This window comes from Gouania willdenowi, chromosome 13, assembly GCF_900634775.1.
Source record: "Gouania willdenowi chromosome 13, fGouWil2.1, whole genome shotgun sequence".
Taxonomy (NCBI): domain Eukaryota; kingdom Metazoa; phylum Chordata; class Actinopteri; order Blenniiformes; family Gobiesocidae; genus Gouania; species Gouania willdenowi.
In genome coordinates, this window is record NC_041056.1 from 42,431,324 (window position 1) to 42,450,093 (window position 18,770).

Here is an 18,770-nt window from a genome sequence, read left to right on the forward strand (position 1 = left end):
AAGGAAAAGGGGCTGTTATGGTCACATAAATGATGTGGAAGAAGCTGTTTTAGGATCATTTTTGTATTTATTTGCACAATAGTGTAATTATTAGATAAAACCTTTGTTTACATGAAACAGTATTTAGGAGAAAAAAATAGATACATTAGAATACTTTATGATTTAATGTTGTCTCAGAAATATATTGTGGTTGTTGGTATTTCAGTGGCTGACATGTTTATGGGTTTTAGTCACTTTTCATCAGGACTGGTGAACTCCACCCTGTCAAATTTGGTCTAAAGAACAGGGGGAGGGTTTAGCTCAGTGCTAACCTAGCATCTGAATATCAGAGAAACAGGTTGTGGTCATCACTGTTTACCCTTGTTGAGATTCAAAGTGACCAAAAATGGTGGAAAAAATGGTGAAATGGGATTTTAAAAAGCGCAGAAACTGGTTAAAAGTTGCAAATTAGAGTGGATAAAAATGGACAGAAAAAGTGGTTCAAAGTGTCAGTACTGGCTTAAAAGTGGCAGAAACAGTGGGTTCAGGTAATGTAATTAAGAAAATAGGAGCAATTAGTTTAAATTGGCAAAAATGAGAATGAAATATAGTGAAAAGAGGTCAAAAGTGACAATAAAGGGTCAACATTAGGTGGAAAAGTGGTGGAAAGGGTTTATAAGTGCTGAAAATGCCTTGAAAGTGGAAAAAATGTACAAGGAAAAAGCATTACAATATGATAGAGAAGTAGTAGAAATGAGAGTAATGTAGCAAAAATGCATTAAAAGGAGCAGAAAAAGTGATTAAAAAACAGGTTAAACATAAAAAGTTTGGTGTAGTGGCAGAAAAATAGCAAAAAAAGCAAAAATGGGCTTAAATTGTTAGAAAAAAATATTCTTAGTTTCTTGAAGGCATCTTGCGATCCCCCTCCCAGTGACTCGCGACTCTAAATGGGGTCCCGACTCTTAGGTTGAGAACCCCTGCAGTAGAGGAACAATGGTTATGTGAGCAAAGTACTACACACTCCATTAAATTCTGTAATCCACATGTACACTAATACACACATTTCAAGCTATTGGAATGTAAGCCTCATGTCAAAGACAATAGAAAGGTGCATAAGGACTGGTTTAAATCTATTTTCTATAGCAAAAGGACATTTTATGAAATATGATCATTTACATTTAATGTGTAAAAAAATCTACCGGCACCAAACAGACGCTTTAGGGAGACAGACGCCCCACTCCTCAACCAGACCTCGTGTCGTACGGATTGAAGTTTGACTTTAACCGTGGCCTCATGCCTCGGTGGGTGGGGCAGGTGTGAGGGCCCGTTATCACTGCTCACAGTTTTAATTAGGGTTGGAAGGCCTAGAGGCCGTAGGAACCTATTGTTTTTGCTTTTATTCCCTATTATTATTCCACACCAGGTTACCCCCTTAGGATGCCCTAATAATAACCAGCCTCACTCCAACACCTTCACCCCCACATCAAAGCTACAGTCTCACCACAGCTACTCACAATGAGGACCACAGGCCAAGGACAAGATCATCGGCTGCAAACTGCCCTCCCTCCAGGACCTGTACGCCTCCAGGATTCTGAAGCGTGCAGGAATAATTGAGGCCACGCCCCCTCCCAAAGGCACGTTGCTGCTCTGCCTCCGTTCCCATTGCGTGTTTTTACGTGTTTGCGCATGCGCAGTCAGGTCCCCAAGATGACAACCATTTACGTGCAAAGGCAGCGTAGAGATCTGCCTTTGCACGTAACCGCACTATGCTAAATGCTATACGTAAGTTCACAGTGCATTAGTGAATAGATGCCACGTGACTGCTACTGCTACGTTCTCTAGCTAGTGGGTGGGATAACACTACAGTCATCATGACAGCGCTATAGACGATATATAAACTTTGTTTTGCGGAAAAACTACAGCTTTTAAAAGATGGAGACCAACACCTGAGCTACCAGACCTTCAGCAAAGGTAAGGTCAGAACATTGTTGGTACTTTCTACAGTGAATGGAACAAAAGGAAGGATTGACTTTGTGGATGCTCCTCACTGAGGATGTTCAGGATGAGTTGTTGTTGTTGTCATTTTCTCCGTGTTTCTGTGTTTCCAACACAAACAACAGATGTGCTGTCGTGTCATGAGATATATGTTGTTGGAGAGTATGGAGGTTATATTAAATAATCGTTTCTTTAAGGGTGTTTATGATGTTGATTTTGTTTGATTATAAATACTTGTTTATGTGGATCTTGTTGGGTTTTTTCTTTCTTATTATGAATTTTATATTTTCATAAGCGCATTGAGATGACTTTGTTGTAAATTGCTTTTTACAAATAAAGTTGATTTGAATTGAATTAACACTTGCCATCTGATTTGCAACGTGCCTACCCAGCCCTAGTGGTCACGGCACGTCACTGCTTGTAGAGTACCTTCATTTCAAAATAAATGATCTGTTCACACTGATGACCAGGAGGAGGCGGTAGAGCTGTGGAAGACCGCCATTAAAACCATAGAAGAAGAAGGAAACATGATGGCGGTATGTTTTGCTTTCACGTTCATGCTTTAAGCAGTAGTAATGTGTTGGTTTATACACGACACTCTGACATGTTGTTCCTGCACCGGTGGGTGAAGAAGAAGCAACAGTTGAATGAACCAAACTGAGGAAACATGGCAGCTTGTGTCCTGCTTTACTGGCCCAATGTCGTCGGTGAGAAACGAGCTGATAATCAATCAATCAATCAATCACCTGTAGGACTGATCAGAGGGTCACATGATCAATATTCATGTCAACATTAGAATAATAATGATCAGAGCATTAACACAGGAAACTACAAAGATCTTGTGTATTTCTGGATTATTATTTTTTTTTGAGCATTTTGTTTCTTTGTGACACATTGTCACTTTTAACCTCTTTTCACCAGATTTCATGTTTATTTTTGCCAGTTTAACCACATTCACTGTTTGTCATGCCCATTATTTGTCATTTTAAACTATTATTGACACTTTGAACCCTTGTTTTAACCACTTTTTCTGTTTTTTTATCATCTCTAATTTGCAACTTCAAACCAATTTCTGTGGTTTTTAAAAACTCATTTCACGACCTTTTATTTCAGATTCAAACAAGGATTTATATCTTTAATATGACTATTTACTGTGGCCCAAATAATAATATACTTTCTGCACAATTTTTCCACTTTCAACTTAAGACATGTTCAGCACTTATAAATCATTTCCACCACTTTTCCACTTAATGTCACAGATTTTGACCCATTATTGTCACTTTTAACCTCTTTTCACCATATTAAGGTTTTTTTTTTGCAAATTTACCCACAGTTTGGAACTTTTAACCAATTTCTGTGGTTTTTAAAATTCCATTTCACCACCTTTTCCACCATTTTTGGTCACTTTGAACCTCTTATTTCTGATTAAAACCAATATTTATATTTTATAAGATGACTATATACTATGGAGTAAATAACAGTGATGCTGTTTCTTACAGATTACTTCAGGATGTTCCTGGTGTTTGCTGCCTGGTGTTTCCGTGACGCTCCAGCTGTGTTTATCCTGCTCTATTTAGCCTTTGTGCTTCTGGATGGTAAATGATTTATTTTTTAGGAACATGTACATAACTCTGTGTGTGTGGTGCTCACTTCTTTTAGCCTCCCCACCACCAAAGCACCATCTAATTCACTCATAGATCTCAATCATTTCTAATACACAAATTCAGTGAAGCTGCACAATTATTTCCCAGTGCTCACAATTTCCCCCACGTTTATGATATATCACATGATGGCAGTCGTCTTTAATCCCAAATTGTTTTAAGTACTCTCAATTTTTCCAATATCATTCATTATTCCCCAAGATTTACCCAAATTGGATAAAAATTAGTCATAGAATCAAGAAAATGTGTGTAAAGGGACTGATGTCTGTCACCCAGGGCTGGGGTCAATTACATTTTTCAATTACGTCTTCAATTATCCATGTTTAATTACAAATCATTTATGATTATGATAAACGTCATTTTTTCCAATTACAAATAAATTATAATTATTTTTCTATTACTATTATTATTCTCAATTACAATTTTACTAACTTTTATTCATATAGCGTTGTGAGGATTGTATGTGGTCTTTTGTGTACGATGTCGTTTTAGCGTCTTTACATTTATAGTGTGTACGGTAAATATTCAGACCCCTTTACATTTTTCACTCTTTGTTTCATTGCAGCCATTTGCTAAAATCAAAAAAGTTAATTTTATTTCTCATTAATGTACACTCAGCACCTCATCTTGACAGAAAAAAACCATAAATGTAGAATTTTTTTGCAAATGTATTTAAAAAAGAAAAAGTGAAATATCACATGCTCATAGAATAGGAGGAGGAGTCATTTGAAAAATGGCGCCCCCGTGGCACATACGGAGTAATGCACCCCATATATTGGTGTGTGTCAATGATTCGGTACCAAAAACTGTCGTAAAATTTGACTCAAAAATAAACGAGAAAACGACTTTAATGGAAATTGCCAAAAAAAAGGGGGGGGGGGGGGGGGATTCTGGGCCCCTAATTGAATTGTGCGAGGCATAATTGTAATCTACGTTGAATTATTTTTGAAATGATATATCATACGTCTATGTTCCCATAAATTTGGGAATTAACGGAAATGGGGAGTGGGCCCCATTTAAAAATAAATAAAAAAAGGGCTCAGAGCGTCTCATCATACATTCATAGAGTTTTCATACCAAACTGTACCATTCTGATCTAATGAGAACTAACGGAGGAGTCATTATTTGACATTTGGTGCGTGTGGTGTGTGTCAATGATTCGGTTCCACCAACCGTCGTAATATTGACTCGCAAATAAATTAGAAATTGACTTTCGTTTTTTAAATTTTCTTTGGGGTCCCCCTGGGCCCCAAATAGAAAAATAGGACTCCGAGTGTGGATGCGTACACATCCATAGATTATAGCTACCAAATTTCAGCCTGATTCGTTCATGAATAACAGAGAAGTGATTTTAACTCGTGTACACAACAACAACAACAACAAGAAGAATAAAGTAAGGGCGTTTTGAGTTTGGAAGCCCCGCCCTAAAAACATAATAATAAAACAATAATATTGTCGTTGCCTTTTATATTTTCAGTACTATTATATGTGGAAGTGTAAACGAGAGCACACGTCCTATAAATATATTAAAGTGGTCCGTATTTGTAATAAAAGGAGTTTGAACGTCTGTCCCATTGATAATGAAATAAATAAATATATTTCATCTTTATGGTGGATGAACCTTTCCTAGCATGCTGTGCTACCTGTGTTTCCTCATCCATCCAGATGTGGACGGATGGCTGGCCCGCAGGCTGGGTCAGACCTCCAGGTTTGGGGCGTGGTTGGATGTAGTGGTGGACAACGTGGGCAGAGGGATGCTGTGGAGTCTGCTGTTTGAGGTCTGCCATGTTACAGTTCTATGTTTTACACAGACATAGTTAATAATTATTCAAATATGTTTCAGATCAAGTTTACCTATTAGTTCTCTTCAGGATAATTTTATCACTGAAAACATTTTTAAATCTATGGGTTTAGTGACAGAAAACAGGCTCAGACGCCCACACCACAAATATTAATACCAATATTTTCATTGATTAGGAAGCCTAACAAGGTAACTAAGAGATGGACTCATTAGATGATAGATAATAGTTATTTTGCAGCTGATTATAGACATGGGTCAAACTGACCCGTTAGCATTCGAGATGCTAACAAAAAGCTAACACAAGTGAAAGGTTACATTTAATAAGTGTTATTTATTACAGGCTCAGAAATTGTGATTATTTGTATTTGAACTGTAGTATTTGAATTTTTAATTGTAATTGACTAAGGGGGGGAAATAATTGTAATTGGAAGAAATGCCTGTCATCGTAATCATAATTGAGTTGCAATTGAACATGAATCATTTAAGACGTGATTGTAATTACTTTCACAATTTGTCATGTCTATGATTTGCCAGTTTAAACTAAAATGCTCGTCACTATAATCATAATGGAGTTGTAATTAAAGATGTAATTGTGTTGTGTTCCAGTGGGGCTGGCTGGTGTCATCACTAGAGTGGTGTGTGTTTGTGTGTAACCACAGTAGAGGAGCAGAGGAGTGGAAGAACAGCTTCAACAGGAGTCCTCGTCTCATCCAGGCCATCATGGCCGACGGTGGGTCAACTCGAGTCTCCGCCTCCTCCTACTGACACCCATCACCTTGTTGTCTGCTCCTCCTCAGGCTTCAACAGCCCTCTGGGGGTGTGGGTGGTGGGGGGGCTGCACTACCTCCCTCTCTGTCTGTACGGCCATCAGACGGGGGCGTGGACGCGCTGGATGGGTCTGTCCACGTGGACCCAGGCTGTAGGAATCCTGGTCCTGGCTGCTGGACGAGTCCTGGCTCTGTGTGCAGAGGTACCACACCATCACTGACATGTGACCCAGGGGTTCTCAACCTGTTCAGCCCATCACCCCCAAAATAAAGGTTCCATAGAGCAGGTACCCCCACTGTAGCTGAAGGTGGTTGAACACAGACATGAACATTGAAGAACAGTCATGTGGAGACAGGACCATCTATAAGGGGGAATAAAGGAGAGATTTTTGGGGTCCATCCATAAAGTCAGTAAAATGATGGTCTATTGTTCTATGAATCTGTAATAACCACATTTATTTATTCATCTGAATAATATCCACTGTTATCCAGGAACGTTTATTATTATTATAGTCATCTTAAAGATGGAAATCCTGGTTTTAATCACTAATAAAATGGTTCAAAGTGAACAAAAATGGTGGAAAAGGTGGTGAAATCCCAGAAAGTGGTTCAAAGTTGCAAACTGTGGGTAATGGAATTTAAAAATGTAGGGAAAATTTGTTTAAACGAGAAATAATATGGACATTAAATGTGGTTAAATTGGCAAGAAATAAACAAAATGTGGTTAAAAGAGGTTAAAAGTAACAATAATGGATCAACATATGTGACGTTAAGTGGAAAAGGGGTGGAAAATGGAGAAAATGTGCATAAAATGCATTGAAATTAGATGGAGAAGTGGCCGGAAGTTTATTTGGGCCATAAAGATGTAAATCCTTGTTTTAATCACTAATAAAATGGTGGAAAAGGTGGTGAAATGGGATTTTAAAAACCACAGAAATTGGTTAAATTTTGCACATTAGAGTAGATAAAAACGGACAGAAAAAGTGGTAAAAAAGGGTTTAGTGTCAATATTGGAACAATAATGGGCATGACAATTGGTGAATGTGGTTAAAATGACAAAAAATAATCATGAAAAGAGGTTAAAAGTGACAAAGGGTCAACATGCGTGACATGTGGTAGAAAAGGTTTATAAGTGCTGAACATGTCTGGAAAGTAGAAAAAATGTGCAGAAAATGCATTGAAATGTGATGTAGAAGTGTCAGAAATGGGAGAAATGTAGCAAAAATGCATTAAAAGGAGCAAAAATATGGCAAAAAAAGTGATGAAAATAGGGTAAAATATGGTGAGTTTGGTGTAGTTGCAAAAGAAAAGCATCTGAAGGCATCTGGTGACCCCAAATGAAAATGAGAACCCCTGGATTACCTTAGTCGTCTATTACACACACAACTGAAACACTGTGTTCTCCACAGATTTGGTGTGTATGGACTCACATGGATCAGCTGATCAGGAACCAGCCTATGGAGAAGCAGAGCTGATGGTTCCATCATCTGAGAACCATCAGGAACCTCAGCAGCTTTAGAGAACCAGGTTATGGTCATTATGTTACAGGGCGACAGTGGCTCAGGTGGTAGTGGGTCGTCTTTTGATCGAGAGGTTGGGGGTTCGATCCCAGTACCTGACTATGTGTCCTTGGGCAAGACACTGAACCCTAAGTTGCTCCCAGTGGTGGACTAGTGCCTTGCATGTCAGTCCTGTCCCACTGGTGTGTGAATGTGAGAGTGATTGGGTGAATGAGCTGATATGTAAAGAGCTTTGAGACTGTTTCAGTGGTGATAAAGCTCTATATAAATCAAGTCCATTTACCATTTATGTTATCAACACTTAACTGTTAATGTCCCCAGAACGATTCAAATGTTTTACACAGAGAAATAAGTGGCACTGTTTGTAAAGTTGTACATGCTAAAATAAACAGCAACATTTACCAACAAACCATGTTTAGAAAATTTATGTGCATTTTTTCACGTTACTTTTGACCAGATTTATAGCAACATTTGAGAAATTTGAGTATTTTTTGCTGTAAAAATGTGTCCATGTTCAATCTAAATGTTTAGATTTAATATTTAACAGTTAATCTAATACTTAGATTTAATATGTGACATTTAGTTTTAGATTTAATATTAATGCTTAACATTTAGATTTCATAATATTTAACATTTAGTTTTAGATTTAATATTTAACATTTAGTTTTAGATTTAATATTTATTTTTAAGATTTAGATATATTTAACATTTAAGGTTAGTTTAACATTTAGATTTAATATTCAACATTTAGATTTATTATTAATATTTAACATTTCATTTTAATTTAGTTATATTTAGATTTTAATATTTAACGTTTAGTTTTACGTTAAATATTTAGTTTTAGATTTAATATTCCACATTTAGTTTTACAATAAACATTTAAATTCCGATTTAATATTAATATTTAACATTTAGTTTTAGATTTAAATTTAGCTTTAATATTTAGATTTTAATATTTAATTTAGTTTCACATTTAGATTTAATATTTGACATTTAAAGTTAGATTTAACATTTACATTTAAGACTTAAATTTCATATTTAATATTTAGATTTAATATTAACATATTTTTTTTTACAAGAAATGTTTTCACAAATATTGCTGTAAATCAGGTCAAAAGTAACATAAAATAAAATCACATTTTTCAAACATGGTATGTTCCTAAAAGTTTGTGTTTATTTTGCACCTTTACAATCTGCTAAAGTCAAAGCATTTGTCCAACCAATGAGGAGGCTTCATTCATTCATTCAGACAGATGTTAGTTACAGATGCTGATTCATTTAACGCTTTGTTCAGATTAACTTGTTCATGGCTGAGGAACAATATTTAACGTTAATGTGGTTCAGAAGTTACAAAACAAACAGAACTTATGTTGAGTTTTCATTGGTTTAGTTTCAGGGATTGGATGGACTTTTTTAAAATGATATAATTGTAAACAATGTGAGTTGTTTTTGTGTGTTTTCTGTATTCAGTGACTGGATACAGTGGTTTTGGAAAATAGAAACTGTTTTTCTTATTAGTTTGAATTTTAAATTATCATTAAATGTGTGTGTGTGTGTTTTCACTCACGATTCAGATTAAATGTTTCATTAAGCATGAGAATCAGTGTGCGGTTCATTGTTTCATTTAAAACCGAAACGTAAAAATACAGAAAAAACAAACCAGATCAGCAGCGTTTTAGGGTTTTAAAAGAATAAAATAGCAAAATCTTGTTTTGTTTGTTTTATTTGGATATTTATGGTAATGTTGCACCTTTACACAGGGTTCTACGGTAAAGGCTTGTGGTGTGTTCAGGGACAACTCTGTAACTGTATTGCCATGTTTGTTTAAACTTTATGGGTGTAAACAAACTATATAATTTAAGGCAATATAATTAAGGAAAATAAATAATTTATATCAACAGAAACACAAAGCAATCAATGAATGAAAATAACACTGTTTATATTTATTTGCATGGTTACAAATGTGGTTGATTAAAAAAAAACTAAGGAAAATATTAGTTTTTGTATTTTAAAAAATAAATAAAAATAATCCCATAAATATCCAAATTTCACACAAACAAAACCCAATTTATTTATTTTTTTGTATTTCTGTCTTGATTTTAACCCGCCTAACATTTAACGTCTAACAAAGTTTTAAAAAATGTGCATTTTTTTTATGTTACTTTTGACCAGATTTACAGCAATATTTGTGATATTTTCTTCTCGTAAAAATATGTCAACGTTAAATCTAAATGTTAAATAATACATCTAAATCTGAATGTTAAATGTTAAATGTATATGTTTAGATTTATATTTAACATTCAGATTTAAGATTTTGGTGACATTTTTCTCTCGTAAAAATATGCCAATGTTAAATATTAAATCTAAATGTGTAGATGTAAAATTTAGATTTAATTTCCAACATTTTAATTTAGATTTCATATTTTGGTTCAACCAGATTTACAGCACAATTTGCGATATTTTTTCTCGCGTAAAATGTAAAGTTTTAAATTTAAATGTTTAGATTTAGACTTGATATTTAACATTTAATTTTGAACGTTAAATGTAACATTTAGATTTAACATTTAAATTGAATATTTAACATTTATATGTAACATTTATTTTAATATTTAACATTTATATATAATATTTAAATGTAATATTCAGATTTCATATTTAACATTCAAATTGAATAATTAACATTTAGATTGCGATTTAATATTTTACATTATATTCTTACAAGAAATAGCACAAATACTGCTGTAAATCTGACCATGATCATGATTTAGCATGATCAAATTTACAATCGGCACCACATACCGCATTAGTCCAACCACAATGAGGAAGTTTGATTTATTCAGATTCATTCAGTGGTGCCGTTTAACACAACATGGATTACTTTAACTCCAAGTGTTTCGTGTTTTTCTGCATTTCCGTCTTGGTTTTAAAACAGTAAAAGAGTTGGTTTGTTTTTAAAAAACAAAACAAACCAAAGAATGAACCAAACACTGAGAAATAAAAGGCAAATTTCCTTCAGTGATCTGTAGGAGGAGCACATGCAAACTGCACATATTCACCACGTAAACATGAAGCGTGCTGAAGTGTTGACCAAGGCTGTTTAATATCAGCGTGAAGAACAGACGGATGAGTTTCCCTCTCGTCAGAAGGTTTAGCGTCGTCAGCTCACGATTACCCATGATGCACCTGGAGGGATGGAGTCTGCTGTTCACTGTAAGTCACGTGACCACAACGACACCTGGGACCAGTTTAAATTCACATTTTAAAAAGGGAGGGGGAAGCATGTTTGTCGTTTCCATGGAGACGTTCATCCGCTTCCTGTTGGAGTTTCCGCGCGTTAAAGACAAAATGGTGGACATTTGACCTTTTCAACAACACTTCACACACAGTCTTTGACTCGTAGATCACACACAGCACTGATGCACATCAAGGCAACACTTGTTTTCCCAGTTCATTCAATTCAAGGCGTAAATCATCGTCTGTACCAACCGATGACAATTAACTCATTCATTGTGATATCGAGTGTGTGCATGCGTCACGTCACTGTCACATCCAGGAGTCGTGCGACTGTCCCACGTTGGCACGCGCGCACACACCTGATCAGAGTTCAGCTTCAAACGTTACACACCAGGGATTTATGTCCGCTCTAAAACCACGCCCCCTTTTCATAGCAGCAACCAATCCAAGCTTTAGCTTCACATTTAACGACAACACAGGTTTGGAAACAGTAAAGAGACACAGCCAGTTGTCCATCAGCGTTTGGGGGGGGGTCAGACACACTGAGGTGTATTTAGCACTTTGAGCAAACAGATGTTGTAACAGATGTCGTAAGGCTGGGACTCCTCCTCTTCATCATTCACTCACCAGTGAAAACCTTGATAGTTGCAGTCCCGTCCCGTGTCCAGCTTGGTTTTTTCACTCACTCACTCAGTCACAACATAAACGGACACTTGTGTGTATAAATAATGAGCATTTTGAAACAAGTCTTAAGTCAGTCCTATTGCTGGAACAGGATCAGATGAGCCTGAAGCTTTAAAGCTGGTGAAACCTGTCCAGAACATTCCACCAGTCTACGTCGTGTCCGAGTCCAACTGTATACATTTAAAAGGATCCAAGCCCCGCCCACAGGCTTTGACTTGCCCGTGGTTACCATGACGACAATGATGATTATGATGAAATGGAGACCAAAGGCTCAGTTCTGAGACATTCAAACTGAGACTGTCAAGGCAAACAAGTCCTCGTCATTATCATCGTTGAGTTTGTTGAGGTTCACATCCAATGTGTGTGTGTGTGTGTGTGTGGTATTATTCCACTGGATGGCGGTGCTAACAGATGCTGAATCATGAGGCTAACAGTGTGCCGTTAAAGCATCACCCCCACTCACGACCAACCTTTGTCTTTGTCTCATTACCACATCAACCAAGGCAGGGGTGGGCGTGGCCAAGGCTCTCAGCCAAAAGGAATGCCTGCACCACCTCCTGAGTCTGCTGCGGCGTAGTGTTGACGTCCTCCAGCGCGTCGGCCACAGCGAACTGTCGGTCCCTCAGTCGGTTCCAGTTGGAGAGCACGTTGTGATACTCAAACACCTTCTCGTAGTTTCCCACAGAGTTGTAAAGTTTGATGAGGCCTCGGTAGTCGTACTCCAGACCACTGTAGCCTTCTCCAAACAGCTTCTTACCTGGACACAGACACACATACTGTAGTAAAGGCAGGGGTTCTCAAGGGAAGGGGTCACCAGATACCTTCAAGAAACTAAGAATATTTTTTGAACAATTTAAGCCCATCATTTGCTTATTTTTACCCTTTTTCAGCAACTACACCAAACTTGCCATATTTTAACCTATTTTGACCACTTTTTCTTGCCATATTTTTGCTCATTTTAATCAATTTTTACTACATTTCTTGCACTTCTACATCATATTTCAAAGCATTTTATGGATTCTTTTTCTACTTTCAAAATATTTTCAGCACTTATAACTTTCAACCTAATGTCACATGTTGACCCATTATTGTCACTTTTACCCTTTTTTATTTTTGCCATTTTAACTACATCCACTATTTTAATACCCATATTTTGCTACTTTAAACACATTTTCCCTACACTTTTAAATTCCATTACCCACAATTTGCAGCTTTTAACCAATTTCTGTGCTTTTTTTAAATCCCATTTCACCACCTTTTCCACCATTTTTGGTCACTTTGAACCCATTTTATTAGTGATTAAAACCAGGATCTTTAAGATGACTATAATAATAATAAACGTTCCTGGATAACAGTGGATATTATTCAGATGAATAAATAAATGTGGTTATCACAGATTCATAGAACAATGACCATCATTTTACTGACTTTATGGATGGACCCCAAAAATCTCTCCTTTATTCCCCCTTATAGATGGTCCTGTCTCCACATGACTGTTCTTCAATGTTCATGTCTGTGTTCAACCACCTTCAGCTACAGTGGGGGTCCCCGCTCTATGGAACCTTTAATTTGGGGGTCGAGGGCTAAACAGGTTGAGAACCCCTGGTTTAAGGTTAGCTCTGCGCTAGGTGCTGCTATGCTAACACCAAACTCGGTTGTGGACGGTTTCCAACTTTTCGTGGTAAGCGGAAAGGAAGGAGTCTGGCTGGGTTTGTAAATGATAGATGATGTAATCCGAGGCACATCACTATCAAGGTGCAGTTTTGCATTAAGGACATTGATGTGTGTGTCCCTGTGGAGAAATAGGATGTTCAGCTTCTGAGAGGATGATAAAACATTGTTTATCTCCTAAGTATCCATGTGTTTTACTGTAATGTGCAGTTTTTTGGCTGAAAACAATAAGAGTCTATGCATACAAAAAGATAATTGCTAGTAATCAGCTGTTGTGTGTGGCTAGCGTCTACAGACACGCCAACTCATGAATATACATAAGTTCGCCGCGAATCAACCCATTTTAGAATTGCTCTGAAAGTGCCTTTTCAGAGGCTAAAACTCCAAAAAATGGGCAAGTTTTGGGAGAAAAAAAAAAAACTCAAATACTATGTTGTTGGGGTTCTTAGAACAAATGGAGATGAGTGAAAAAAAGCATCATACTGGACCTTTAAAGGGGACATATTATGCTAAATCCACTTTTTTAGCCCTTAAATGCAATTTGTTGTATATTTAGAGTGCTTAGAAGTACAGAAAAAATCAAATTAATCTCTTCAGGTGCTCCGTTGATATCTTTATATTCTGTTTTGGTCATATTTTTCAATCTGTTTCGATTTTTCTATTCTCTTACATTTTTTGAACAATAACGTCACAGTATTTGCAGCAGAACTGCCAAATTAGTACATCAACTCCAGGCCCAACACTTCGAGCAATCCGCCATTTTTATTTCTGGCTTTTATTTTGTAGTCCAAGCTCCAGGATGCAGAAGTTATGAGAGGATAAGTCAAAATGTTGGGTTGTTGGATGTAGTAACCCACACGCTTCATTACACCGTCTCCCAGCATCAGAACCTTTTCAAAGTGTCTGGTTGAGTTTTATTTTTTATAGAAATGTACCACATCTGTGGATAAGGTCATTTTTGTGTGTGTGAAGCACTTCAATGATGACTGCTTCATCAACCTCCACCAGTATAAAGAAGGATTTACAGAAAAACTTTGTCTGATTGAGGGTTCAATTCCTTCTATCTTTGGAGACGATGAACAGAGCACTTCGGTAAGCTGTAAATAACGCTAAAAAGTGTGATGATAAGATGTCCCTGTCATTGTTTTGTTAGTATTAGCAGTTGCACCGTCTTCAGACTTCATATGTTAGCGCTGTGTGCTCGTTTTAGATCCTTGATGATATGGCCTACGTGATTTAATTTAAGTCTAAAGTTTTCATTAGTCATTTCATTTTGCCATTTTTGTCTTTGAAAAGACTGTATTAAAATGCATTTCGTGACGTTAGCTTGGCGCTAGCGTTAGCTCGGTGCTTGTGTTAGCTCACTTGTTAGGGTTCTGCAGGTTCATCATCTTCATTTTCATCTCGCTCCACTCGGTCTGACTCTGGCTGGAACATGTAAGGCTGGATGGACAAGTCTAACGTTGTTGACATTTTGTAAATAACCTCTGAATAAAAAGTTTATGCGCCGCTACATAACCGTATCTCTTCTATCAAACTACAAAAATGACCGAGCAGGGTGGAGTTGAACCAAGTGTCAGCTGAAGAGGGGGCGGGGTATTGAGTGTCTCATTTGCATTTAAAGAGACAGCACCAAAACGAGTTGCTCTTAGAAGCACATCAGAAAAGTGGTAGAAAAGGGGTGGAGCTATAATAATGAGGAATTCAGACCCAAGCAGTGCAGTTCTGCTTTATATAAACCACAACTGTATGATTTATATGTAAAAAGGAAGGATTTAAAACCATAATATGTCCCCTTTAAAGCAGCTGCAGACGATGGTTTTCTGTCAGATAAAAACATTGTGTAGTCCTCATAGATCAATAAATCAAAGATAATTTGCTTAAAAACAAAAGACGTAAAACATTTTAAGGTTTTGTATATTCAGAAAACATTTTTTCAGTAAATGTACTTTAAAGAAGACTGACAGTTGACAGTCGAAACATGTCAGGAGATCAAAGGCATCTGCTGATGTTGATGCCGATGTTTTCTCGACTTCCCTGTAATAATTCCAGCGAGCTAATTTTGTCTTTTTTTCAATAATCATATTATTCTAAAACCGTTAAGAACTAAATGGATTTGTCTGTTTCTCTAGTCTTTTTCCTTTAATTTTATGTGTTTTTGTTGTCGTGTCGTAAATCAATGAATCTTTTTCATGACCTGCTTGCTCCCTTTAAAGGTCACAGGGGTCTGCTGATGCCTATCGCAGTTGTCATTGGGCACTAGGCGGGGGTACACCTGGAAAGTATTTTTCTGTAATTTTATTAAGTTGTTTTTTTTAATTTGTCTGATATTTTTGGAGTCATTTGGTGTATTTTTATATATTTAGTATTTTTTTATGTATTTTGTATGTTTTTGGAGGCGTTTTGTGTATTTCAGTTAGGTTTTTGTATTTTGTTCTGTTATTTGTGTATATTTTTAATAAAATGATGTGTTCTTTGTGCATTTACTTTGAGGGGGACACACAAAATTAGACCAAGGGCTGCATGACGCCAATGTGTGGTCTACAATATATACGGTCTGTATACCATCTGTTTAGTTCCACTTCATGCTGAATTGATAAAAATGGGCGTGGTTCCACTCCCACTAACCGATAGCGATGGAGCGCAGGTAGAGCCTCTCTGCGTCCTCATACTGACTCATGTCGTAGTTATATAGTGAGGCCAGGTGTCCCACAGACAGAGCCACCTCGTAGTCCTCGTGGCCCAGGAGCTGTTCTTTGATCTCAATGGCTTTGATGTGCATCTCCTCTGCTTCCTGTCCATCCAAAAACACACGTTTAGTGTGTGGACACACACACACGCACGCACACGCGCACACACACACACACACACACACACACACACACACACACACACACACACACACACACACACACACACACACACACACACACACACACACACACACACACACACACACACATGACAGTTTTTCCCCAACCCTGGTGGGGAATGTCAAGGATGTGCACTCGACCTTTTTTGGAGCCAAAATGTCAAGGTCCATATCTACTAATATTTATCGTACAAGTTCGATCTTACATTCATGAGAAGCTCATCTCAAGTGGAGTATTTTTATTTACATGGATCAAAGCTGTACGACCAGTAAAAATATTGGTAAGGGTCAAAGTTCATGACGTCATAAAAAAAAACAAATATATATTTTTCCCTATAATTTGGCCTCAAATTGAGATCCAGTGCTCAGACTGGAACCATTGAACAACATTTCATTTCAATGTGTGACCTTGACCTTTGCTCAAGGTCACATTTAAGGTCAAGGCCAGTCTTTTTCTTGCATTATTACTTTCAATTTCATTAGTAAAAAGAACAACATAAAGGGACTCAACAACAAAAATCATTGTAATTGATTAGCAATTGATTAGCAATTACACAATTATAATTATAATTGACCCCAACCCTGGTTTGAAAATGTAATTGAAATTAAAAATTGTAATTTAGCCAAACCCCACCTTAAACTTCCTCATGGACTGGTAAAGGCGCCCCAGGTTCCCGTAGTGTTTGGCTGTCTGCACGTTGAACTCTCCAAAGGCTTTCTTAGCCAGCTGCAGCGAGGACAGATGGAGGTCATGAGCCTCCTGTAGGAGGCGCTCTTCTGTTTCCTTATTGTGACAGTCAATAGCGATTTCCTCCAGGATCAGAGCTGAACCACACATGAAGTACATGTTAACAGCAGAATGAGTGTGTATTTATTCATATACAACATTTCATACACAGCGTACTTCACTAGATTTAACGCAACAACAATATTTAAAAAACATTGAAAAAAGTTGAAAAACAACAATAAAAGTTGGAAGCATCCAGGGTTGAGGTCAATTACATTTTTAAATTACAATTACGTCTTCAATTATCTATGTTGAATTTTTTTTCTCCCAATTACAAATTAAATTGTATTAGTTTCCCCCTGATATTCAATTAATATTACATTCTCAATTCCAATTAATCGCAATTACTGAGCCTTTAATAAATAAGCCAATAAAAGTTATCATTCCTCTTGTGTTAGCTTCCTGTTTGCATCTCTAATGGTAACGGGTCAGTTTGACCCATTAATCAGCTGTAAAATACACTAATAAATATTATCTATCATTTAATTAGTTTCTCATCTCTTGGTTACCTTGTTAGGCTTCCTAATCAATGACAATATTGGGGTTTTTTTTGTCAGTATAGTCTTAGATTTATATTATTTTTTAACAGTAAAATGATCCTCAAGATTCACTGACAGGTAAAGTTAATCTGAAACTTATTTTTAAAATTATTAAATACATGTGTAAGTAAAACTGTAACATGATTCCACAGTTTTATGTTTAATTAAATTGTAATTAGCAGTTTTTATACAATGTTCTTGACAATTAATATCTGAACTCAATTACAATTAAAATATGATTGCAACTGATATCTTAAATTATGATTACAAATACATTATAATTGTAATTAATTACCAATTACAACTATGACTGACCCCAACCCTGTAAGCATCTTTTAACTTGGTTTTAAAAATGTTCCCATTGCATGCTGACGTTAGCTCTGCTGCAGCATAACAACTAAAATGTTTGCTGTGAGCTCTGGGCTCCACTATCTGACCTGAGAGACCTGCTGGGTTCAGACCTGACTAACATCTCACTGATGGATTCTGGATCAAAATAAAATCACTACAAACAAGACTTTTAATTCACATGTTTTAATACACTCAAACATGCCACATGTGCGTTTTCTAAAGTGTTACCTTTGACTCTCTTTGAAGAGGCCAGCAGTAGATGATCCTCGGGAAGAATGTGAGTTATGATGTCTATGGCACGTTCTGCGTGGAACCTGAAGGAGAGATGAAACACAAAAGTTCCTTTGTCAACTGTTTATTTAAACTGAGCAACCTTAAACATATGACGACAATAAGAATGTAACGCAAAATTTAAAAAGCGGCTTTTTTCACATGATGGCAGTCATTTTTAATCCCAAATTATGAAAAAAAACCTCTCAATTTGTTCAAAAATCTTGCTATTTTCTGCAAATTATTCCACAAAATCTCCCCAAATTACATAAAAATTGGTCACAAAATCAAACAAATTGAAAGTGAAGATCCTGCAGGGATCTGCTTTGATATCATCAGTGCCATACATATGTTATAATTTATTTATTTAGAACATCTATAATTAATATTAATAAAACTCTGCTTTATTTGAGCAACTTTACTCTCTCCTTCTTACAGAGGGGTGCTGAAAATTTTAAGCTGCATTTTGGATTTTTTTGGCAGGTTTTATGTTACAGAAATGAAAAATAATAAAAACAGTTACATTTGTTTCAATTTTTCATTTGTGAAGCTAAACAGTTTTAGTCATATTGTTTTTCATCAACAAACTTTGTTACACATTTGTTACTCTTCATTTAGAATTTGTTTCCATTTTTCCAT

The 18,770-nt window shown here is 36.4% G+C and overlaps 2 protein-coding genes across 2 annotated transcripts in view; one reads left to right on the forward strand and one right to left on the reverse strand.

Annotated features, from left to right (window-relative positions):
• The first annotated feature begins 2,494 nt into the window (after positions 1–2,494).
• On the forward strand, positions 2,495–7,879 carry LOC114474225 (uncharacterized). Its single transcript, XM_028464374.1, has 6 exons — positions 2,495–2,681; positions 3,474–3,569; positions 5,301–5,413; positions 6,043–6,166; positions 6,234–6,406; positions 7,613–7,879. The coding sequence occupies exons 1-6, from the start codon at positions 2,642–2,644 to the stop codon at positions 7,676–7,678; spliced, it is 612 nt and encodes a 203-aa protein (XP_028320175.1). The 5' UTR covers positions 2,495–2,641; the 3' UTR covers positions 7,679–7,879.
• A 2,922-nt stretch (positions 7,880–10,801) lies between these two features.
• Positions 10,802–18,770, reverse strand: part of appbp2 (amyloid beta precursor protein (cytoplasmic tail) binding protein 2) — a 31,807-nt gene continuing 23,838 nt past the window's right edge. Inside the window, exons 10-13 of the mRNA XM_028464373.1 lie at positions 18,090–18,175; positions 16,819–17,009; positions 15,941–16,106; positions 10,802–12,398 (exon numbers count right to left, since the gene is read on the reverse strand). Of these exons, the coding sequence (XP_028320174.1) occupies positions 12,136–12,398; positions 15,941–16,106; positions 16,819–17,009; positions 18,090–18,175 (706 nt within the window). The 3' untranslated portion in view covers positions 10,802–12,135. The remainder of the gene's footprint in view (positions 12,399–15,940; positions 16,107–16,818; positions 17,010–18,089; positions 18,176–18,770) is intronic.

Coding starts and splice junctions, on each gene's coding strand:
- LOC114474225 (XM_028464374.1), top strand. CDS start 2,642: ATGGCAGCTTGTGTCCTGCTTTACTGGCCCAATGTCGTCG. Junction 2,682..3,473: donor TTACTGGCCCAATGTCGTCG/GTGAGAAACGAG, acceptor TGTTTCTTACAG/ATTACTTCAGGATGTTCCTG. Junction 3,570..5,300: donor AGCCTTTGTGCTTCTGGATG/GTAAATGATTTA, acceptor TCATCCATCCAG/ATGTGGACGGATGGCTGGCC.